The sequence below is a fragment of the Archocentrus centrarchus genome, chromosome 24, assembly GCF_007364275.1.
Source record: "Archocentrus centrarchus isolate MPI-CPG fArcCen1 chromosome 24, fArcCen1, whole genome shotgun sequence".
Taxonomy (NCBI): Eukaryota; Metazoa; Chordata; class Actinopteri; order Cichliformes; family Cichlidae; genus Archocentrus; species Archocentrus centrarchus.
This window is the reverse complement of record NC_044369.1, coordinates 10,218,127-10,244,104: the sequence shown is the minus strand read 5'-3', so window position 1 is coordinate 10,244,104 and position 25,978 is coordinate 10,218,127. Positions and strand designations below refer to the sequence as shown.

The following is a 25,978-nucleotide window of genomic DNA, read 5'->3' as shown; positions in this document are numbered from 1 at the left end:
TTGTTTATCACACAAAAAGTGTGTGTGTGTGTGTTGTGTGTGGTGTGTGTGTGTGTGTGTGTGTGTGTGTGTGTGGTGTGTGTGTGTGTGTGTGTGTGCGCGTGTGTGCGCACACGTACGTGTGACTAAGTGTGTTATTCGCATCTCAGTTAATCCTTTTCTGCCTGACAAATTCACTGACTGACTAACAAGGAACTAACTGACAAACTGCCTCATTTTCTTCATCTGAACTTTTACACACACACATAAAACACAAACACACTGCGTGATGACGAGTGGACCCTGTGTCAATCCCAGCATGCTTCTCTGCTCCAAGGCAGGAGATTCTGTCATCACCACAGTGACTGTCAGAACGCATCATTGGTGGCCTTGGCAACTAATTAAGACCTGCCTGTCAGTCCTGTGGTCCGTGTGTGAGTGTGGAAACATATACAAATGGACAAACACATTTGTGTAATTAACTACCTGCCATAAAGACTCATGAGCACACACACACACACACACATACACACACACACTTTATAGCCAGAACTATTGTATCTGCCAGTAGGCATCAACATACACAGTGTGTTACTCACCAGGACTCACCAGTCATTAGTCACACATAAAAAAACAAAGACTTGCTCATGCATGAAATTCATTGGTTTTATGTGATTATTTTCAATTATAGTCTCCTATTTTCCTACAGATGTACAAAATGAGGTCTTTGTATGCATGATAATTCATCAAAATGCATTGTAGCAAGGCTCAGCAGTGAAGGAAATATGAATTCAAATCCAGACCAAGCTATAGACACAACTGAACTTACACTTCAAAAATAAGTGTTAACCACTATTAATAGCAATGGATGGAAAATAAAAGAATTCGGTGCAAGAAAATTACACTGTGTGTATAAATGCTTACAGTATTCTTACTTTTGATGTGTACAACCTCGGTCACACAGGCCAACCTCCAGTTGTATTCCCCAACAGGTTGGGGAGTGTTGCTTCACACTTCACTATCGTTCAGCAAGTATTTGGTGAGTGTTTTTCAGGCAAGTTGCAAACTATGGGCAACCACAGCAACCTGCTAACAACCATGGAGACATTTGCAAAATTGCAAACAATTTCTCTTGCCTACTACCAGCAACCACTCACGGATATGTCTGTGTAGGTTCTCAGTCCAGGCCATAGTAGTCTTAAGAGCCTGAAAAAAGGCAACTGGACTTCTTAAATTTTGAAGGAATTTCACCTGTCATCCAAGAGGCTTCTCAATTCACTTAGGGAATACACATTTTTCCCTAGTGACTGTCCCTAAGATTCTGTGACTGAAGTCTAAGGAGCATTTCAGCAGTGTAGTTGGTCAAGATGGAGTCAGTATTACCTTTTACCTAAATGAGCTATTCCATTATAAAAATAATTGCACATTAATTGCAAAATAACTGCAGTGTGACAGTGTGTTATATATAAGTTCTATATTTTTTTTAGGTTGTCAAGTTGCATGAAATGAAAATACTCATTTTAGGAATGGTACTTTTTGTCCTTGATCTCTCTACTCTCTTAAAAGTGACTAATACTGTACAGTCCCGTTAGCTAAACAACATTAAAATCATATTTCAGGCAACTGTTCACCCCCTTACACACTAATAGTAGCGAGTACTGAATTCATCCTCACCACATTAAGCAGTGATGCAAGTTCACTGACTGAAAACAGTGTGTGTGTGTGTGTGTGTGTGTGTACAGTCAGTAATGAGGTGTGACTAGTGTGTGTCAGTGAAAGTTGACTGATCAGCGTAATGAGCAACGGAACATAGAGGGAAAGAGATGGCAGACAGGAGGAGAAGAAAGACATGAGATGCACCAAAAATGAGTAGGAGGATATATTAATTTCTTTTCATATTGACTGATTACACATCTAAAAGCTGTCGGTGTCTCTGCAAGTTGTTTTTGATACATCCGGAAATGTGACAGAACAGACCAAAAATAAAAGCACTAAAGGGAGAGTCATGTTTTCTGCTTTAAAAGGAAAATATGTCAGTTTGAATTCAGGCTGAAGTTCTACTGTATATTTCTTTGCTCAATTTCTAGCCATTTTTGGTATAACTGAATAATGTATTAAAACTCAGCACAACTGTACAAATATATGAGTCACAACAATTAGTTTTATTGGTATAAAACTAATAGGTACAGCTATGCCTGACATACACTGCTGATATGTGCTGGGCAATTTTACAAATGTAAGTACTGTAAGTGCATCAATACTCTACCATGTTTGAGTAAGATGACTTTTAGTAAAGAAAAAATGTAATATCTGACATTTGATTACAGGTTGCACTCTCTAAGTCTAAGTGTAATTATGGTGGATTTAAACATTATTAAATGAAAATGGGTTGGACCACTCAAACAAGTGATTTCATAAAGTTATTTGTTGCTTGTTTACATGAGGTATAACTCTTCAGATTTATTTATGCATAGCAATGAATAGCAAGTAATAGAAAATGTTTCAAGAACTAAGATATACTATATGTGCGGGTTCTTCCAACTGTTGACAATTGTAAAGGGTGCATACAAAACAGAACAGGACCCCCATGTCCTTCTTTGAAGACATAGTTTCTTGTTAGGACACATTAGGGTACATCTCTATGTGCGTAATTTAAATTTTTATTCAGAACTTTCCATTTGTGATTTGTTCACTAAAGACACTTAAATCCAAGGCAAAACAAGGCCTCAGACTACTTTATCTGCTCTACCCTCAACTCTATTTCCCTGGTTAAATCGAAACAGCTCCATCCAAAAAACAGGCCCCCTGAAAGATAAACAGGTTGATTTCAGAGCAGAAACCTACCAATCTCTGCACAGTATTCCAGCCAGTTAGAAAAGTAAATACACACATAAAAGGAACAAAGGCCAATTCAAAGGCTCTGCCACCATCTGTGAGAAAATGGGTTAACAACTTGTATTTGTCCACTTTGTGCTGGTCAAAGAGAAACTTTACTGCAGTAAACGAAAAAGCAAGTCGGTGCATTCTGTTCCCTTTTCCAAAGGGATACAGTGAGTATTGAACCCAAACAGGTTGCAGACAGAACCTGCATTACAGAGCAAGACCAGACAAAGAAAATCCTACGTACAGAATTGCATCTCACAAACCAGCATAACTTTCTCTCTCTTTGCCGGTCTCCCTCCCTGTTATCAGCAGATATGGAGGAGGTATGAAAGTGCAGCTGCAAGTGTTTGTTGTGTCAGTCTGCTCTGGTCTGCTCAGTTCGTACATAGTTGCTTATCATACTTCAAACAGCTTTTGCTCCTTCTCCCACACACTTTTCTCTGGCCACTCCTCGTCTGTATCATTTACTCCAATTTCATTCTCCTCCATTTTGTGAAGGATTATAACCCAAAATCTGTGTCACTCAAGTCAGGGCCTGCAACGTACATCTAAACAGATTTTTATCAACGTTATAATCTGTCACATCAATCTGTTCTTTTATTTTCTCTTTTTACCAAATCCAAAAACATATCTCTGTATAAATGCAAACTATGCCAATCTTTAAGCATCTGTTACTTCCCAGCAAACTGTAAAATGGTAATTAATTGCAACTTTGCAAAGCTAACAGCCATGAAAAAAGCAGGCTGACAGCAAAGCAGCCCTGGTTTATAGCGGTCAAAGTCAGGAGGGACCTCATCATGGGATTCAATTTCTATTTACAGGTCTCATGATTTTAAGGTGATCCGATTCAGTGCATGGAAACTCAAAATGAACTACCACAGTTCACGGTTAGATCTTTTAGTAAATTCATTTAATTCTTTCATTTTATCTGCTACACTGATGGATGATTGTAGAACAACACAAGCCAGCTAATTTTTCAGGTCTCCAAATAAGGAGAGCTTTCTAAAATGAATGAAAATTCTATTATAGTTCCAAGATATGCTAAGCCACTTCATGATACCAAATTAATACAATCTGATATCACAGCAGCCAAGACAAATTTACAGCTGACGATGGAGAGCATTGTCATAACAGCCACAGTTAACAAAAGATAAAACGTAGCGTACTGTTGAGCCCACTCTTTGTTCACAGTGTCATTTAGTAAGAGCTTCTAATTTGTTCTCACATGTGGGTGGAGTTTCTGCACTGTTCTGTGGTGGGTTGGTTGCAGGCAACATCAGACTGTTGATTTTACTCTGAGAAAACGGGCAATATGATTAATGTGAGTCATGATCTTAGGAATGCATGGAGCCGATGAGTACTGTGTGGTACATTTTTCATGCTGAATAGCCCTCTCTGGTGTAAAACCATCCCACAATATGAAAAATTGGCCAAACAATTTTTTTAAACATTTGCAAAGTAAAGCTATGCTTATCCTCTTCACATATAGATTGCCATTATTATTTTCATTATATCATTTACCCCATTTCACTCTGACTCTTTCATGGTGTTTAGACTGAGTGAAATATTCAATCCTAAATGGATCAAACAGAAATATTGTAGATGGCTAGTGTTGATTTTATACACATTTTTCCAAAACTGAGCCTAGCATACTAGCCTAACACTTAGTGATTTCCACTAAAATTACAAGTACAGTTGCGCATATTTAAATATTTGTGCTGAACAACATGAATTTGTAATGACTGAATCACCAAGTTTATGGGTTTAAGATATATAATATCACATTATAAACTATCGTAGATTTTGCATCTTTGTGTTAAATCAAGCAACCATAGTGCAGCTCATACTGCACTGCGTGTGTGCTTTTGTGTTCAAACACTGAAGACAACAGGCATCAGAAGGTCTAAAAAAAAATTCTCTTACAAACTGCAACAATTTAGTAACTTACAAAACAGTCAGTATTTCTTTTTAAAGCAAAGCATGACTGTGACTTGTTTATTTGAACTTCAGTTGAGTTTAAATGGAATCTGGCATCTTTGAAGTGAAAGAGCACAACAAAGAACAAAAAGACATGTAGACTTTACTGATTACATAAGAGCTGTTGATATAACTACAGGTCTTCAGCAACTGTACAGTATCATATAATAGGGCAATTTAACCCACTAAATATTCAGCCTATCAATATCTATAAGTTATGAGTGTGAATACACATGGAATAAAAAATGGTCCACTAATATTACAGATGCATGTATAATCTAGAAAGACTCACTCAAGTAGCTCTCTAGTACTTTAAACAATGCTCAGAACAGTTTTATAACACCGTGTAAAGGGCATATGCTTAAAAAAGGAAAACCTATTGTAATAAAATTGGTTTGACATTTAAACATGTGTACAAGAGAATTAAATTGGATTTATGTGCACAAACAACATCCCGCTGGAGAAATACTGTAGAGCAGGTTATAGCCTGATATTAGCAATAAAAGACAGATCCTTTAATAGCAGATTATTTCATTATAAGCCTATATAAAGTGAAATCCATGCCATGACCTGCTTTATTAAGTCCACACATTGATAAGCTTTAACATCAACAGCTCAACAACACTGTTTAGGATTAAATAATTGTTAAAAATGTTAAATTCATATACACAGCCAGAAGTGTATTCAATATAATCTGCAGTCATGCTCCTTCTGTTTCATTCCCTCACACTTCTGCTGCCACGATTAAAGTCCCTCTCCCCCTCTTTTAGTTTCTCTTGCTCTCTCTGGACCACTAACCTTGATTCACTGCTCTACTCGACTCTGCCTCGGGCTGGGACATACACACACATACATAGACACACTGAACATAGAGACATGTACAGACAGGCAGATTTACAAGCAATCATACAGCAGTATAGACTAAATGGGAGATATACACATGTACTTGACCATGATAAAGTAGAAGTGGTTAGTTTGGGGCCAGTGTAAGGGGAAAGTGTGGCTAACCGAAACCACATGTGGCTGACTCGCTCTCTCTCACTCCGTCCAGAGGTATGTGAGCCTCTGGAGTGTGTGTGGGTATGTGTGTGTGACGGTGTGTGATAGAGAGCGAACATTAGAAGAAGAGGCACAGAGGCAGAGTGAGCTCATTTCTTGACTTTAACCTTTATTTATCCAGGGAACAGTTGCATTTAGCAGACATGTAGTTCTGTAGTTACACTACATTCAGATAGTAGCACACAGAGGAGTGCCCCACTTTAGCTGTGCTTTTTACTCTTGACCCCTGCAGCAGTGTCACAATCAGCTGAGGTGAAGTTCTTTGTTCAAAGGCAAAAGTGAAAATCCAGTTTATGTGGATAGTCTTTTAAAACGTTTTTTTCTCTGACAATCACAAAAAAGACTGACCCTGTTCTGTTTCTGCTGGTTAGATTTCAGCAAGTTACACACATACTGTATAAAGAATGTCACTTTGTTTCACATCAGTCTTCCAGCCAATCAAAGCGTTTAAAAAATGATGTGATGTCATGTTTCCAAAATTTAGAATCACTGCACTTTCAGCAAGTGTGTCTGTCAAACTCTGTAGACAGTGAGTGCTTTTATTGGCCAATAATCAAACTATGCACAAACTTAATCAACTCCAACAAAAAATTATTACTATTGTAGACTTTGTCCCTTGCATGAACTTGAATGAAGATTAATTTAAATTTCAAGAAAAAAAAATCAGAAAGACTACATGGAATGTCAGTGAAAGCAGAAATTGTATCAAGTATTTTAGCAAGCTGATAAATGCCTAATACAGAAAGGTACAAAAAAAATTCAAGTTTTTTTATTTAATGAATGGATTCATACCACAAAACATAGCATACTTTACCCCTTCAGAAATGAGCATGCACAGACAGCTGTAGTTCAGTTTCAAACCTGCACTAAACTTCACTTGGTAGTGAGGAGCTAACCCTACACGACAACGCGATGCTTTGTGTTACCATACTACTGTGCATTGTGCACGTGTGTGTGTGTGTGTCTGTGTGTGTGTGTGTGTCTGAGGTTGAGTGTAAGAGACAGTTTATGTCATGGGGAGGTAGCTCTGTATCTGCTAACCGTTACTCCAACAAGACAGCTCGCTTGGCTCACACACACACACACACACACACACGAGTTTCATACACACACTTTATTTACCTTTGGCCCAACACAGACATAGTGACAGTTAACCTAGCCACTTAATACAAAAGGACAGTTTCTTCTACAAGGACTTATATTTAGAGGGGATGTTTGCATGTGTGTGTGTGCGTGCTTGAGTCAGAGTAAATCTGGCTGAACTGAAAACAGAGCAGAGAGAAAGCACTAACAAAAGCATTCCAGAAAGTTGGTGAGAGAGATAGACACAGAAAAAGAAGGAGAGAGAGAAGAGGCTTTGAAGTGAATGCGGGAAAGGGTGAGGTAGAGACAAAGGGGTGAGGATGTTTCATGCCAGAATGACACTGTAGAGAAGTATTTGTACTTCAGATTTTGAGCCATCAGATAAAACATATAGATACATCTTAGATGGCTTTGGCTACATTAACTGACATTTGATGGAAATGACTAACTGGCATGCATTTTGGTTTGTTTTGTCACTGTTATTTAGTAGATTATGTCAGTCTCTGTGTGCAGTGTTACTGTTGTTTTACTAAAAGCTGCAAAGAAAAAATTTAGCAATCTGCACATATTATGTAGGACAAGAGGAGAGAAAACTCATTTGTCTTTTCATTTTTTTTTTCTATTGTACAAATGATGTCAACTAAGTTGTCTATCAGAGCAATTATCCCATTTAGCTTGAGATATGTGTAACTATGTTTTCGCTGCTTTATATGGTGAGAGATAAAATATGCTTGTGCGTTTTAATGTTCAGAAAAATCAAGATGAAGATGCTACTCTGCTTTAGAAACTTATGACGGACAAACAAAACATGGGCCCTTTTTAACTATTTCTTGGTAATTTTATTGTCCAGCCCTGATATCTAGCAGTCCTTCAATAACTTAATTCACTTTAAACTTATTCTAAAAAATACCTTGTTGCCTTTATGTTCCTATTAGTCACCACTGGTGGGCCAGTGTTGTTCCTGTGTTGTCCTAAATATAACTACTTTTACAACTGAAATTTCCATCTTAAAAAGAAACACACTTTATCCCATGTAATACAACACCATATAGTCTGGATTTGGAAATCCCACCCTTGCTCCTGTTGTGGGAGAAACATGCAAACTAGAGAAACAGGGAGGAGGCGAGATGGGAAGGGGGGGGGCATTAGAAGTCAGGGGAAGGAGAAGAAAGGGGAAAGAGGGGGTGCTGAGGAGTACATGAGAGGGGGAAGGGCTTGATAAATGTTGTGTTACTCTGTTTAGGTTAGTGGGCCATAAATTCCAAAGCGCGGGGGGGGTCTAAGACTTATGAAAGGGATAGAGTCTTACTTGGAAATTTTTGGAGAGGAGAGAGAGGAGAGGAGAGGAGAGGAGAGGAGAGGAGGAGAGGAGAGAGAGAGCTTGTTTGACTAAACTGATTGAGTTTGCTCTGACTTCACCAGACACAATGGAGTCTGCATAGTATCAACATCGCAGGGGAGTGTGCATATGTGTATGTGAGTGAACATTGGCTTAAAAAGCCTTCACAATAAGATTTTCAGGGCGCCCTCCCAATGAAAACCTTGCATGTCCTAGTTTGGAACTCTTCATTCACGTATTGCTCCACAGCTGTGTCCGTTGGGAATTTCACTACACTGCCTTCCTCTTTCTTATCACTTCCAGTGCAAGGGCAGAATATTTGGACAGTTTGAACAGATCTGCAGTTCTGTAATCAAATCAGCAGAACCCGTGATCAGAGGTTACCACAACTGAAACAGTGCTGCTCACTTGTGCTCAAACACACACACACAAGTTCCTGGGGGAGCAATTGTCTCAATGGGGGTTCTAACCCAGCAATATATGGAAACCGTGGAAAAACTATTGTTTAGTTTCATGAATGCATACATATAAATCTCAAAGGTTGGCTGCTGGGAGGTTGAAACTCAGCAGGCATCCCTGGACCCTCTCAGTTATAACTGTTGGTGGTGCTGCATAGCTTAATTTTGATATAAGACACTAACACACCATTATGTTTACAGATTTGAATCCTTGAGAAGTATGCATTTAAGTTGTAATGACTGATTCAAGATTTTTGTGAAGAGCACAGTTTAATGAAGCTTTCATTCTAGATAAACTCCAACATTTAAGTTCTGAAACCGACAACTGAAGAAGCCTATTGACAACCAACAGTACTGAGGCTGCATATATTTTATAACAGAAAATAAATCAAATTATGAGGATCAATATTATAATTGTACAATGATATAATTATAACCCTCTGTACCCCATAGCGGCTGCAGCCAGACGGTGTGATACTACTACTGTTTGCGTATAAAAAAATGTTTTTGTACACACTCTATTTTAATATTTTAATAATATCAACAATTAGCAATAAATCAGGAATAGAAAATTGATATGTGACAATTAAATATTTGCAGTATGTTAGGTTTGTACCCAACGTGCCCTCAAACACTCTGCCCGGCGTTCATCTGAGTGCAGGCTGTTTACCCTCATAATGCTGGGTGCGGCACATCCACACCTATTTACTCTAGAAGAGGCTGTAACACTTTGTGAAAGGAGTTCAATACGGGTCGATGAGTCAGTGAAACTCACTTCTCTCTCCAATGACAGTGATACTGAGGTAGCTGTTGAAGATTTCCAGAACTTCTCCATCAGTAGCGGCTTTCTATGTTTGACGCTGTTAGCTGCTGTTAGCCAGGGTTACTGAAACTTTCTTCGAAGTGGCTCTAGTGCTGTCAATGAGGTCAGACACTGAGCAAATAAAGTCTCTCTTTAAAGTCTCAATAAGCATCTTATGTATGTTTTTATGCTAGAGCTATCAAGAGTTGAAGTCACATGCTATTGAAGTATTGGGAGTGGTTGAGTACAAAATAATACATCAAATAACACATTGAATTGATAGAGTTACTGTGAATATTCACACTTGATTTAGTGACTCACAGCATTTATCGCTCACCTCTCTTTTTGTAGGAAATTGATTGAAATCTGTACTTCTGTCCTGTCCTGGTGTCAATGGAAGTCTTGCTGCTATAGCTGCAGTTTACGGCACAACAAACTCGAGTGCCTTTGGTGGTCATACTGACAGACTTTGGAAAACTACCAGACACTTGATGCAAAACACACTTCGCCTAACGCAACACAACAGTCAAATAAAAATGGTGGCTTGGGAAGTCACGTGATTTACCAAGAACACTCCAAAACACTCTTCGCTCAGTCTCCATTAAGCTCTTGTCTTTGCAGTGCAGCAGATACACAGTGGCACTGCTATTCGTGTCAATGATGGAGAGAATTAAACATTCGCAAGTGTGGTTACACTTTACTTGAGTCAGTGCTGACAAAGCTAACGCCACAAGAGCAACAAGTGTTTTTTGCATGTGAGGGCAGAAACATGAGCAATCTGGCCACTACAAAAGTATATTACACACAAGCAGAGAAATGCACAGGTTTTGACTTCTAATACTTTTTGACTCTGGTTCCAAATTCAGATCTTTAGAGCAGGAGTTTAGTAATTGGCCTTTTGATTCTTACACCCAGGTACTTTCATATTTTCAAGTCTGTGCCCATGAGTACATTGGTTTCAGTTGCTATACTTATACACCCTCTTCATGAAAAAGTCCTTTCAATGTATGACATTGTGATGGAAGAGCAGGGGTGTGAAAGGGGGTATGAAAGCTACAGATTTAGTGTATTACATGTCAGAAACTAGGAAAACATGTCCATCACTAGGCAACATCTTTGCAGTGCCACTAACATTCCCCAAATCCAAAGAAATTCAATTTACAAAGCAAACAAATCATCAAACTCTCTTTTAAGATGGCATTCTGTCATTTTAGCTTGTTAAAACAGCTTAAATAACCACACCGTAATCAATTTTGCTGTAATTTTCATTTGATATTGATTCATTGCTTAATTAAATGTTTCATCATTCAATTTAAATTTAATTTGTGTGCCCTTGGGCTCAGATTTCTGCAGAATATCTTTCTAAACAAGATAGAGGAAAACATGCTACATTATGACTGCAGACATTAAAGGGTTAGTAGACACATTTATCACCTACCACACATCTATCTCCCATTTACTATATATATATATATATATATATATATATATATATATATATATATATATATATTCCCCACAAATGAATCTTGTTTTGTAACTGAAAATTAAGCCAAGCTTATATTCATACAGTATATTTAAAATCATTTCCCTTAGTAATGGGTGTATGTTAAATACCAATAAGATTAAATATTAACATATCACTTTATCACACACGGTGTTTTAAAAATCAAGGCCAAGATGACCCAGCTTGAAAACTGACAGACAGACAGATGTTCAACATTTAAATGTCTGTCTCCAGACTCCCACACACAGTCTGTCTGTTAGAGTGATTGACTGTATGGTGTGTATACGCAGTCACTGTCACGCTGACCATGTGTCTGCAGTCATCTGCAGTAAGGAGAGACACTCAAGCTGGCAGGCAGACAGACAGACAGACTAAACGTCAGATTAGGGTGGCAGACAGACAGATTTGAGGGGAAAAAAAACATTGTGTACCATCATTTGGAGGAAAAAGATAGCTTGGGAATATCTGCTAGAAGATTTAAATCTCTGTTCACACAGAGAACTGGCAGTGTGGGGATGTAAAGATACATGGTCGGGGATGGAGATGATAATCTTAATGGACTGGTCATCTATCAGTAAGCCCCTGATTCACACACACACATACACACGCACAGGAAAGGTTTATAAATCTCAAAAGCTTTCTCCAACTTCTGATCTGAAATCAGCTTAAAGAGGAGAGGAGAATTATTGGAAAGGAACATAAGGACAGTTAAAACACTTCTTTTTAATATTAGGACACACATACCGTGACTGTATTATTAAAGTAGTTGTGGCTGAGTGTCCTGTAGGATTTTATCTAGAAACAATACACAGATAAGCAATGAGCCTTTACATGGAATATTGCACATTGACTGCTTATGGCTACTTTTGTGTGCATGTGTGTTTCTCTGTGTGAGTGTAGATTGTAGCTTCATGACAGATGTCTTCATAACTGGACTAATGGAAACCACTTCTGCCATGGACACACACACACACACACACACACACACACACAGGAGCCCTTTGGCTATCCAGTCCACCTGAAGGCTAACATAATCATGCATAAGCACACACACAGTAGGGCTGTCACATTTACTCAAAGTACAGGTTAACTGCTGCCTTAAGCAAATTCTGATATTATCTGTCTCTTTAGATACACTTTGTTTACATAGTTTAAGTTTTTCTTTTAAAGCACTGAAGACGACAAAACTAACCCATCAGTGAACAATGAAGCACTGTTGTACGAACTTAGGGCTAATGCTAAGAACTACGAGGGGTTGAGAAATAAAAAGTTAGACAGATTAAGACTGTGGGTTACACTTTAGCCAAGAGCCATCAGGAATTTCCAGAGCCTCATGCATTTTTGTCTTCAGTGGTTTGGCTGAATCCCAGTATGATTAAACATTTACTGAATATCAAGGGCAGGGATTGGTCACTGTGACAACAAGAAAAGGACAGATTTACTGTAAAGTTTCTGCCCCAAAGTGAAACCTGCCAAAATCAGTTTGCAACCTTTACAACAGTAAATTAGTGCCACCTGTATTTATTCACTTAGGTTCACATTTACGTATTTAAAATGTTAGCTAATTGTAGTTACAGTTAATAGTTTCTGCAAAGAACCTTGCCTAATCCAGAGGTCTCCTCCAAAATTTAAAACCATCCTGGGAAAAGATAAAAGGTGCTAATTCATACAGGAGACAAAACAAAACTGTTATGTAACCAAAACAACAGGTAAACCGATACAACCAAAATTGATTTTCAAAGACAGTCTTGAATATGTTGTTATATGCACTTTATTATAAAGGACATATAACAACATATTCAAGACTGTCTTGAATATGTTGTTATATGCACTTTATTATAAAGGACTCTGAATTATTACTAACATTTTTGCTGTGATCTTTTAAGTGGGGACAGTCTAAAACAATAGATATCATGATGATTTCATGAACATAGAGAGTACCAATTTGACCCAAGCGCAAGTGCTGCAGACTTTTCTTTTAGCCTTCATGTTGCCAGCAAGTTTAGTAGTGAGCTGTTTAGAGTTCATCAACACTAATGGTGCAGCCCAATTTTGCTTCCAAGAGTTTCTCATTTCTGATGTAATCTATTTTGTTGCTAGAGGAGAAATAAATTCCTGATGAGTGAAAATAAACACAAAGCACCATGTCTCACAACCAGGATTCATATTTCATAAGGATGTCACCAGAACATACTCACAGTACTAGGGCTTGTTTAGTTTTTTTAAGTACCTTAGGCAGCATACGTACTGAGTAGGACTGTCAAAAATTGATGACACAATTATTTGTGTCTAAAAAGTATTATGTTTCTCTTAAAGTCCCAGACTGAAGGTGACAGAAGTTTACCAGCCACTGAACAGTGTCAGCCTACTTTACCAACTCTATTTGATCAGAAACAAAAATGATGTCAAGTCACCAGAAGCACAGAAAACAAACAGGGCTGTAGCTGAACCCATTTGCACAAGCCAGTATTGTTCTAATTTTTATTTTAAAGAAATATGCCTCTTAATTTTATCTCATTTTTTTCCTTGTGGTATCAAAAATTGTATTGAGTATTTTCCTGGTTATCGGTATTAAGTTTGCAATTCTAGTATTGTGGCAACCCTAGCCTCTTCCTCACCTTCAATAAACCATCAACTCATTAAGACATTACAAAAACAGTCTTCTCTTGGGGACTAAGTTCAGTGAAATTTACTCAGCTTTGTCAGAGCAGATGTAGAACCTGCCAAAACCATTTTTAAAAACTTGTACTCCTTAATATGATTAGACAGTATTTCTACCCCACTGGGCATTCAATAGGTCTCTATTATTTTTATAATGAATAAAGTGCCCACTGGAACATAGCACTCCAAGTACTATGTTACTTTTTAGGGATTAACTAGAATGTGACCTTGTATTAAAATCAAGTTTTTTTAAACACTTTAATAAATAAATTTAAAAAAATAAAATAAATATATATATATATATATATATATATATATATATATATATATATATATATATATATATAAACATATTTGCTTTCATTTTTTTTTTCACAGCAAAACCTTGTGGGATACCAGACTCTAGATGGTGATCTGTTTATCTCTTTATCTCTCTATCTACAGTGTGAAACGTCTGTAGCATATTTTACAAACTTGTCACCTTCGAAAGGGACAACTCCCTTGTTGAGAAGAGAAGAGAAGAGAAGAGAAGAGAAGAGAAGAGAAGAGAAGAGAAGAGAAGAGAAGAGAAGAGAAGAGAGAGAAGAGAAGAGAAGAGATGGGTGTGATCAGCTACCGAAGGAACAAAGTTCCTCAGAGCTCCTTTATTAAAGAGCAAGCTCAACTAAACAAACAGCGCCTGGAAACTTCAAACCTCCCGACAGCTGTCTAGCTACACAGACAGACAAGCACAGGAAGAGACACAGAGACAAATGGCAAATAGATTAACTGACAACCAGGTTGGCAAAGTCACAAAGACAGGTGACAGCATACCAGTACAAGAGTGCTTCAAATATTTAATCGATTCAGGATTGTCATTGTAGAAATTTTTTTAACAAGCAAAATAACACCAGATATGAGCTGAAGGTTTATGAAGCATTGAAACTATTTGACACTGAATCAAATAGTTTGCAGTTCTTCAACACATTCACACGGAAGAAGGTCTAAATATTACAACTGTACTTTAATGCTGGCTTATCAAGGTCTAAGTAAAACTCCAAAAGAAACTCTACTGCTGTGTCAAAGTGAATTTGACTAGATGCAGTAAAATAATGAATGAAAACTGGGCCCAAATGGGATGATTAGTAAAGACACAGCAGCTAAAAGATGAGATGACAATGGATGACGTCACCACAACTAATGTCTACACAATGAAAAAGGAACCCTGAGTTAAGGTGAAGACTATGGAGGAGTTATGACGACACTAAAATGATTAAAGATAAAACTCAGCTCTTGGCTGGCCAATCACAACTCACCCTTCTCAGCGCGCCCCATGTGAGCTGGATCCAATAGAAGCAAAGCAGAGAATAACACCACAGAATTAGGTTGGAAAGCATGCACAGGTTCACAAACACAAAAGAGATGTATTTACAGATTTCATTAAATGTTGTTCTGAAAACAGTTTTCACACTTTACATATTTTTTCTGGTCTAATCTGGATAAACTGATGAATTTGTCTAACTAAACAAAAAAGATATTCAAGAAAAGCAAGAATGAGAAAGTCAAAAGGACCAGTCCAATATTGCCCCATGACTTTCATCTACTCAGTTTTACTGAACACATCCTGTTCAGCAGCAGCAACAAAAGGAACGTTTTCAGAAATCATACAAGCAGTCACACTCACAACAATTCATAACATTATTAACACGGTTGCATGCAAGGCAAAGGAAAAGACAATCTCAACTTGCTTCCCAAACACAAACATTAAACTTTATCCAAAACACACCCGACCTCAACCTTTACCCTCTTCTTCAACTAAGCCCCACGAACTCCAAAAATCAAAACTGCCTTCACCTGCTACCACTTCCACCAATCTCTCACTCCCTTATGCACATGCACACACACCAGCCACATGTGTGTTACGTATATCATCACCACACACTGAATTGAACAACTGGTGCTGAGGCTGCTCACATCTGTGTGTGTATGTGCATGTGTGTGTGTGTGTGTGTGTGTGTGTGTGTGTGTGTGTGTGTGTGTGTGTGTGTGTGTGTGTGTGTGTGTGTACTGCAATATAATTAATCGGCTGTGAGTGTTGATTACTTAATCTGTCATTAGCCAGCCATGTGTATAAGGGTGAGTGAATGTGTGTGTGTGTGTGTGTGTGTCTGTGTGTGTGTCTGTGTCAGGCAGCAGCATTTTTCAAGGCCCCCTTGTACCAACAGCTGTGACCAGAGCCAAACAGGGCAGAGCTGAGATTGATGATACTGGACTAGGATCATCATTCATTGGGGATGTGATGTTGCAGGGATTTGGGATGGGTTTGGGATGTGCTGCCTGTCTTGGTTTCCAATGGAACTTTATCACTTTCTTGGTTAACTTTCTTTTGCTTGATTGGTGATTTAAACCCATAATGACACAGTATCTAAAACTTAATCCCGATCATAGCCTACTTTCATTCATCGTTGGTTCTCCTTGGGTACTCCAAATTCCTCCCATAGTCCAAAGACATGCATGTTAGGTTAATTGGTGATTCTAAATTGGCCGTAGGTGTGAATGTGAACATTAATGGCAGTCTGTTTCTATATGTTAGCAACACACTAGCTACCTATCCAGGGGTATCTCACCCAATGACAGCAGGAGTAGGCTCCAACCCCACAGCAACCCTGAATTGGTTAAGTGTTTTTTAAAAGCAAGAATGGATGGGCTGTAATTTCATCTATTAGGTGGTATTGAAATTGAATCCAAAAAATAAAATATTGATTAAGCAATGAAATTCAACCTAAGCAATTCAGCTTAAAATTTTAGGCTTCATTACAAGAAATTCAAACAACAGACTAGCTCTCCTCTTCCTCTGGTGCATCTCTGCTCTCTTTTCCTTTATGTTCAGTTTGTCTTTTCTGCTTTTAAACATACTATAGCACCAAAGCCTATCCAGCTCCTAACAGACACATTAAGCTACCTGATATCTAGCAGTATCTAGTATGACATAAGATGATGTCATTTGTAAATGCACAATTTTTGGCAACACAAATTGTTTCACAAATGGTTGTGTGCCATTGCATTGTCCAACAAATGCAGTTGTGGGTTTAATTGTGTTATTAAGTTATAACCATGAGTAAGAAGGGTACAAAGTTAGTAAAGTTCCCGCGATACAATTTTTGCACTGTGCACCAATATGATGTATTAAGAAAACTTAATATTGTATGGGAAAATTAGACCAGTGTGCCCTCCAGCTCCACTTTCATCTGTTTATTATTACATTATGAACACCACGAAGAACAACTGACATAACCCATATCAGGTTGTCTAAACCCAAAAGGTTTCGAGAAACTTTCCATTAAAAATCAGTTCTTCATCTTTTAAGCCGAAAGTAGTCTGACTCAGCCCCCCCCCCCCCCCCCCCCCCCCCCCCCCCCCCCCAATCCCAATCACCAACACTTCTTTCACCATGACATTATGGCGTCAGCACTACAAGCTGCCAAAGTTCATTGGTCTCTTCATTTATGGGCTCTTGGTCACAGTGGATCAGAGAAGAAAAATGTACTCATTCAGAAAACAAAAAACCCCAAATCAAATGGCATCCTCTTTTGGGAAGCAATGAGTCAATCAGTGTGCAAAAGACACAAATATCTTCAGTACTTCAATACGCTGAAAACCAAAAGAAAAGAAGGAAGTGCCCCCCCCCCCCACACACACACACACATTTTGATGCTATCTGTGTAATAGTAGCTGCTTTAAACGGTGCTATCTGTCTTGACTCATGACACAGTAAAATTTTCACCTTTTTTTTTCATTTAGGAAAAGTACAACATTCCAAGAAACTTCCAAGAAACTACTTGACAAAGAGCACATTTTTAAGCCAAAATATGGCATTTTTCCAAATGCGATAAAGCAGAAAGGGAGCAGTTAGCATCGCTGAGAGTCACTGGGAGGTAAAGAAATCTGCCATAATCTATCAGTGCAAATAGTGCTCTGTTTATTTTGCATGCTGTCACATTCTCTTGAATATGTCTGCACACACTCATGTAAACAAGAATTTCTTTATATTTTACTTTGCATGGCTGCCTAAAACGTACAACTACATTGCATACTGAACCCTCAAACTCATTTATACTCACGCACACACACATGCACACAGTCTAATGAGGGATTAGCTAATGAATTCTCTCAGCAGATTAATTACATTTTACAGACTTCCTCCCCAAACAGCTGAAGAAATGAGCCAGCCACTTTCAAAGCAATGGATTTTGTAAAATCTATCACTAAATTGAAATCCGTAGAAGCAGATTGGCTTTAAGCAAAGGGACGTTTCATTTGAGGTGAAGACATTAAGATGGATCTGAAGGACTGCAGACTGAGGCATTACTTTTAACGAGAAATAAATAAAACAGCCTTTGATTTGGCGCCATTTTACATGGCATGAGTAGAATGAGGAGATATTGAGAAGAAATGAGAAGCAAACATTTCAGATGCTCGTCTTTGTGCCACTGTACTCCGGAGGACTTAAAAGCATCAGCCTCCCGCTTTCTCTTTAAGCGACAGCAAAACACACGAGTTGACACACACACACACACACACACACACACACACACACACACACACACACACACACACACACACACACACACAGGACATGACAGACACACACAGTGATTCACACACACGCACACACACACCCTTCTGCCGTTTTCACAGTCTCTTGAGTGGAAGAGATGCCCACAGCCAAAAACCAATGGTTTCTTATTTTTTCCCCTCCTCTCCTCTTTCTCACTGTCACTCCATTTCTCTCGCCTTTCTCTATTAAAACACACAATTTTATTTCATCTCCTTAAATGGGGCGGAAAAGTAATTATAATTAAACTAACTTGGTTCTAATGTTCAAAATACTAAAATAATTTACATTTCTAATTAAACCAGCTCAGATGCTGTGTTCAGTGGCACTGGCAGCCTTTTAATTCGTCTGGAGACAGTGATGGAAAACAATTATTTCACTTCATTAAGATTAAAGACGCCTGGAATCTGTGTCACAACTCGATCAGAGAGGAGACAGATTTAGAAAGTTGTAAAATTAACATAAACTCAGTTACTGACTTTGTAAAGACAGTTTGTTCAGATTTATTACATTGACTTTGTAAGTGATTAGCCAAAAAAAAAGAAACAAAAAAAAAACATAAAAGTGATAAGAAGAGGCAAGAGACAGGCAGATATAGAAAAATGCTTTAAATTGCAGTTTGACTTTCTAATTGGGGAACTAGAATAGATTAAAAACTGAAAGGAGACAAATTTAGTGAGAATACATCTCACCATGGACTGAAAATTACTTCTTTAGTGCATAATGGATTGTTTTAAAGCCTTGCCACTAATATTTCTTGTCCTTGTCAGTGATAGAGTGTAGCACCCAAACACACATTTCCTTCATCACTGACTTTTGGTCTTACAATTACTGCTTTTTCTCAGTGCCAGGTCATATTGGCCGTATTAATTATCGGTCTGTAAACCTTATCCGTTTCACTGGTTGCAGATTTTATTGAAACTGTCACATAAAAGTGCTGCCAGTGATAAGTTTGTGCAAGCCGAACAGCCTTATTATTGTCTAACTTAAATGCTGCCTTAAATCCTTGTATTTAAAGATTCATAGCTGGTACAGAAAATGCATGAAAACATATGACTGTATGTCTTTTAAAGTGTTACGTTAAATGAAATAAAAGAACCCTTTTTCCTGTATTTATTTGCTACAATTATTCTCACATTTTTATGTTTTTATCCCTAAATATGTGCCTCTTTTTCTGCAACACAGCCAAAGTTCTCTTTTCTATCCACACTAATGATAGCCCACGTCTCTGTGAAGCGGCATCCAGTCACTAGTATTTACTTGCAAATTAACAGCACTTAAATTCCCAGAGAGGCCTCAGAGAAATTCCACACATTTGTTACCCAGAGGACCAAATGGCCATACGGGAGGGAGGAGGGGTTAGTTACGGGGTATAGGGTGGGAAAGAGGCGGGGTGGGGGCAATAACCCCCCCCCCCCCCCCCCCCCCCCAGATGAAGTTGGAATTAATGTGTAATTTTAATGCCAATCATTAACAGGACTATTGTGAATACTAGAGCGGAAAATTGTGATTTCTATGTGTGGTGCGTGATGTGTTCTTTAGTATAACTTTATTGTATTGCTGTGATTTTGGAGGTCAGCTTCCAAACAGCTGTGTGAGCCTCTCTTGCCTCTCTCCGTATCGGATATGAGAGTCGAACAACGGCTGAACGCGAAAATAAAACGCACAGCGGCCATGCAAACAGGTACGGGATCGAGCGCTTACAACGAAAACACAAGGAGTTTGTTTCCGCGGAGTCCGGTCGGTCTCTTTTTTGTTTCAGTAATGCAGCCACGGGATAACTTCCGTAAGTTTGTTTAGCATTGCAAATGCATTGTCCCGGAGTGCAGCGAGCAGCACCGTTGCAGCGTTTTTTCTTGCTGAGTGCATACGTGTTTCTGCAGGCGAGACGGACAAAAAGAGGATCAAAGACTCACTCTGCGCTGCGGGTTACTGTTTAAACTGAAGTCATGAAGCCAAGCAAAGGGGACTTCCAATGCATCCTCAGGAAAGTGAAGTTTAAAGTCACGTTCACGCACAAAGCTTCACGCGCTCTAAGCATGACCATTTTTTAATGTTAAGTTTCTTGCAAGCCATAAAATCATCCAAAACTTGATGGATCTTGACGAATTCTAGAAACCAGTTACCGGAAAAGTCTCTTAGTCTGATCTCCTCAGTCATACAATGCAAAAAGCAATATCCCCTTGATCAACATGCGATCGGTGTGCAGACCGTATTCCTAACCATTACGTTTTATTACATGCAGCGAGAATAAAGTTGGAGCAGAAGAGGGTCATTTGGTTTGCAAAGAGCGAGAAGCTCGTGGCGCTTGCGAACCCAGTCGTCCAGTGGCTGGTACAAAAGAGCAGCGCTTCTCTAGAAAGTACTTTTAACACGTCAAATAGTGTATGGTGATATTAATAAAAGCGTTGCTTGCAAGCATTTAACAACAATAAAGGTCAAAACAAACAATTCCATCATATGGTAAGGTGACATATTACCGTATCACAGGATGTGAACGCAAACAAAGTACACGATCCTTTTAATACAGGTTGTACAAGTCAGCGCTATCATAATACATAAATATTATACAGTGATTTATCCGGGCACCCTGTAACTTTTTCCCCATTTATGCGCTGCGAGACTTGAGCGGCTTCACGGTTTCACGGCTGTCTCCACTCTGCCAAGCTCGGCTCTGCTTGAAACATACAGGCACAAGCGACGCTCAGCGCAAAACCTGCAAATGTTTTCACTTCAATCCTACTTGCTCGTAACTGCAAATGAATGCGATACCTCGCTTTATTCGCAAATCAGACGTGTGTTTTGCACATAGAAACTCTCGGGGTTGAAGTTCTGCAACACGACGCGAAGAGCCAAGCAGAATTGCAGCAACTTAAGTTTTAGATATTTAAGGTAAGAGATGACAACGCAGGCAATGGGTGGGCTTACTCATTTATACAAGTAAGCGGAAGCAAACCTTTAAATAGGCTGAATTCAAACTCACATCAGTGACTTATATGCAACAAAAGGAACATTTCACATTTTAACTATGTCAAAAAGCATCTCCACCTCATGAAAATTGCCATTCCCACATTTAAAAACCTCACAGAACCGATACAACAAGGAGTACGGTACATTTTCAACACGGAGGCTAACTTTTCTCGTTCACCTAAACACACCTGTCTACAATGTATGAGCTTAAGCCAACAAGGAAGAAGAAATTGCCGTCTAAACTTTTCCTTCATCACACAAAACCACTCTGAACTGTCATGTTTTTTCCTCTTACCTGTCGGTATCTGGCCGGAGACGTTACCAACTATCGAACAGAGAAGCAGGAGTCCCAGGAATACAGAGAAGAGTGTATCCATGTTTAAAGCCGCGGCCGTGAGAGTCTGTAACAGTTTCCCCCCCTGAAAGTTTTTCTTTTTCCCTCCGTCTCCAGTCTTCTTTATCTATTTCTTCAGCGGGTTATTATTCCTCCTGTTGTGATGAATTCAGCGGCCCCATTCTCTTCTTTCTCTCCGGTTTCTCTCTTTTCGCTTCCTACGGGCTCTCGCGGACTCTACACTTTGTTTCACGCGGAGTGGAGCGAGGGAGAGCGAGGGAGAGAGAGAGAGAGAGAGGGAGAGGGAGAGAGAAATGTGTGACGTCACAAGCCAGGAGTTTGTTGAAAAAAATCAGACATGAAGAGACACAATGTAACAATAGTAACTTGTTTTAACTGGCATTATTTTATAAGCTATTACCATACAAAGATTTTTTCTACTTTATAGTATTCTTTATAGTATTCTCTCATAGCTCCGTAGTGCTGCTGACATGTTTATGACCCCCGTGCCATTAAGATATAGTTACATTTTAGATTAAAGAAGAAGGAAAATGAGCCGATGAAGGAAATATCTTGATTTATCATCTGCTTGACCTTTCATGTTTTTCTTGCAAGCTCTCTCTCTCTCTCTCTCTCTCTCTCTCTCTCTCTCTCTCTCTCTCTCTCTCTCTCTCACGCACACACAGACACGAGACATTACAGTGACTTACATTTATTTTTTGGCGACGTGTCCTAATCCTAAAAATAAGGTCACTAACCTTAAACCAAGTCTTCATCCTTCTTTTTGTCCCCGCAGGTGAGTCGAGTCCTCACAATGGGACTGTGCAGACAGATTATGTGCAGACAGATTATGTCTGCACAATATGAATAATGCCAGCGCCAACACACATACAGTCATAACAATGTTAAGTATGCTTTCCACTGCCTTATTCAAATATTTTTATGTAATCGAGGTGGTGCTTTTATTTTCATTTTACCTCGAACGTATCTGAGTACAACTGGAGAAAAGAAGAAGTGGAGAAAGAGATGTTATATGTCATTTGTTTCACTCCTGACTGTTTACTGATTTGTCATTATTTTAAAACAATTTTTTTCATTACAGCCTTCTTTAAGTTAATACTTTTTTTGCACTAAACTATCACATTAGTAAGTAAACACAATGCTAAAAATACACTGTGTTGCGAGAGACTTGAAAAGCATATATTTTCCATCAGTCCAATAAAAACAGTGAAACATCTCAAAATTTGCAGCATCTTCAGATGAATAAAAAAACAGCCCTGACACAAATATATGCATAATTCCAATCTGAACGCAGGATGCCTGTCCAGCACAGGCCTCCTTAAACCATCTCCAAAGGAACCCATGCTAATAAAGAAAAAAATAAATAAAATAGGAGAGTAGAAAAGAGGCACAACCTATATTAAAATGTTTGGGTTAAATTGAAAGTCATTTACGGTGCAGAAAGATTAACCAAAAAGGAGTTCTCCAGGACAAAAATCATCCTCCAAAGAGAGAAACCAGAGTAGTAAAGGCTTGGATGTGCAAAGTCATCAAGATGTACAGCCAGGAGCTGTTTCCCTTTGATTTAAAGGAGGCCTTGTGGATGGTTGGCGGACTATGACCAAAAGTGAACTTTTTTTTTAAATTTTGTGCTGAGAACCTTTTTGTCAAAGAGTGATTTAAATTACTGCAGCATCCTTGACGACCTTTTACATCTCCTATTTCCCTCCACAAAAGTGGACCACCATTAGCTAACGTGATAGTGTTTCCAGTTTCTGTGTGCTCCAATTTGACTTAAAAACATATCATTTACCCACACTTCAACAACAGCCAAGAGCTGGTGACAGTATGTTAGAGTGAGTCTGGATAACATCATGACACACCTGTCAAAAAGACAAAATAGATGTTTTGATAGATATATATATAGATATATATATATATATGGTTGGAAATGTATGAACAAGGAACAGGTGTGCATCCTCTCAGTGTGTTTTATCTCTCTTAGTGCCACATCTCCCACATAAAAAGGTGTGAAGAATCTCTTTTCCCAAGTTTCAGCCTGTGTGAGACAGGAATGTTCACATAGGCGTACTTTGGTGTCTGCAGAGAAAATAAATTTAGTGGTGACTGTTGCTGTGCTGGTAATTACATGTTTCTTCTTTCTGTCCTAATTGTAAACTGTGACTATCTAGACTATTGTCCTGTAAGCAAACCTGTGTATCTGTCCCCAAATATCACTTCTACTTTCAAATCTGAACTTGCTAATGTTGCAGCCTGTGGGTACCCTGGCATTACATGCAGATGGTTGTGTATTCTCACTATAGCGTTCACTGAAATTGCAGGTTTCAGGTTGTTCATTGCAGTTATTCGCTTGAACATAGTCCTGTCACGCCATATTTTTGCAGTACACACTGATGCAAGAAGCTTTTCCATTTGCAGTGTTCGTGTACAGTATAGGCTTGAATCATCTGAGCACATGTGTACTTTAAACTCTCTGTGATTTTGCATAAACACAACTCTGTTGTCACATGTATCTGCAGAGTATTATAATGTTTACTGACTCTGTGCTGTACTTATAGATAAACAGATCTTTTGTGCATTGCAACACAGACTATGACCAATATGTGATGAAGTATTTTAAAATTGGATACTTTTTCAGAAGGATTTGTGCCAAACCTCATATTTCACGGTATACTGTACACTCTGATGTGCAGTGGATTTTAAGATGTTTCCTCTCACGCCATTGTCTCTATTTTTTTTTAAATCCCTCACATCAAACTAAGCAACCATGTTGCATTTCAGGTGACAAAAGGCAGCATAGAAAACATGGCATGTAGTCATTGCTGTGTAATAGCACACCGCTAGACTGAAAGTTAGTCTACAAAGGAAAATACACTATGCTGAAAATGGACAGCAAGCATAAATAGATTTTTTATTTTGAAGCACTCCATGACCCCTTTCGATCCCCATGCAGGTACATTGTTCCTGTGCAGGCAATTTTAAGCAATCTAACCTGTCACAGCACTCACTGGAGCTCAGTGGTAGCTCAGTGCAATTTTGGGACCAAATGTTCCATCTAGTATCTGTTGTATGATGGATTGCACAAGAGGCCCATGTGCTTTTTAGTTCAGCAGACAGGAACATCCATGGGACAGTTCTGCAAAACCATATTCCAAATGGGAAAAAGAAATCTATGGAGTTTGGTAAAGTTCATTATATCATGGTAAAGGGTTGGGGGAAAGTTATTAGATTGGATCCAATGTTGAATCTTTACTAAAAACTCAAACCTTGCTGGATATGGCACCACAGTGACCATGAAAATGCCATTTTCATGGTCCCAGGTTCCTTTTGAGTTTTTGTTCCTGTTTTGTTTTTGTTATCTATTCTTGTATTTCTAATATTCTAATTTCCTCTTGTCCCCAGTGTCTCTCTGTTTTGTCTCCCTCTGTCATGTCTCCCTCTGTCAAGTGCTCTCATAATCTTGGCTGCCATGTCCTTTGTTACTTCAGCCGAGGTGATTATGTTTTTGGTAGTGTTTGCATGCGAGTCATTCTGTATGCAAACACAATAGCTCAAAAAGTTTTGAATGAATTCTGATAAAACTTTGTAAGGGTGTAGAGTGGGGTCATGTTAACAATCCATTATATTTTGGCTTATATCCACCAAGGTCTTCAAGGTCAACTTAATGATTTATTGGTCAAAAATCGACAAGAAGCCTTATAACTGATTCTTAACAAGTGTGGTGTGTATTGTCAACATACAGAAAATATCGTATAAATATTTAAAATATCACATCACATTTTACCTCTCCTTCAAGGTCAATAGATTGATCTGAAGTTAAAAGGATAACAATTCTATATAGAGCTATTTAAAACTATGTTTCTTACTGCCATTGTTTGTACTGACAACATATAGGCATATAATAAGCCCAAGTTATTCATGTCCCATTATTTACAAATCTATACCTATTATCCATTATTGCTACCTTGTTTGTGTAATCAAAGTAAACATCTGTCATGCCACCCTTATCTGACTTTTTCCGCACTGTGAATGACCCCCCCCCCCAAAAAACAAAACAAAACAAAGCAAAAACAAACAAAAAAAAAAACCTAACCTAAATGAATATATACAAAATATAATACTGTTCCCTTAAAAGTAAATACTGCCCAGAAAGTGAGATGCCTTGTCGTCGTTTTCCCTCGTGTGTAATACTGTGTCCTGGCCTTGTGTTAAACTGTGGTTAAAACTGTTGCCTTGCACCCACCTGTGTTGTTCCTGGTTTTTCTTCAGCTTCCCATTCCCATTTGAATTCCAGTTCTTTAGTCTTTGTAT

General features: G+C 38.5%; 1 protein-coding gene across 3 annotated transcripts in view; it reads right to left on the bottom strand.

Annotated features, from left to right (window-relative positions):
- The window catches only part of ptprk (protein tyrosine phosphatase receptor type K), a 108,493-nt gene extending 86,569 nt beyond the window's left edge, over positions 1 to 21,924 (bottom strand). For all 3 annotated transcript variants that reach the window (XM_030720845.1, XM_030720846.1, XM_030720847.1), the window contains exons 1-2: positions 21,608 to 21,924; positions 15,044 to 15,067 (exon numbers count right to left, since the gene is read on the bottom strand). In XM_030720845.1, coding sequence (XP_030576705.1) covers positions 15,044 to 15,067; positions 21,608 to 21,689 — 106 coding nt within the window. In that variant the 5' untranslated portion in view covers positions 21,690 to 21,924. The remainder of the gene's footprint in view (positions 1 to 15,043; positions 15,068 to 21,607) is intronic.
- Positions 21,925 to 25,978: the final 4,054 nt, after the last annotated feature.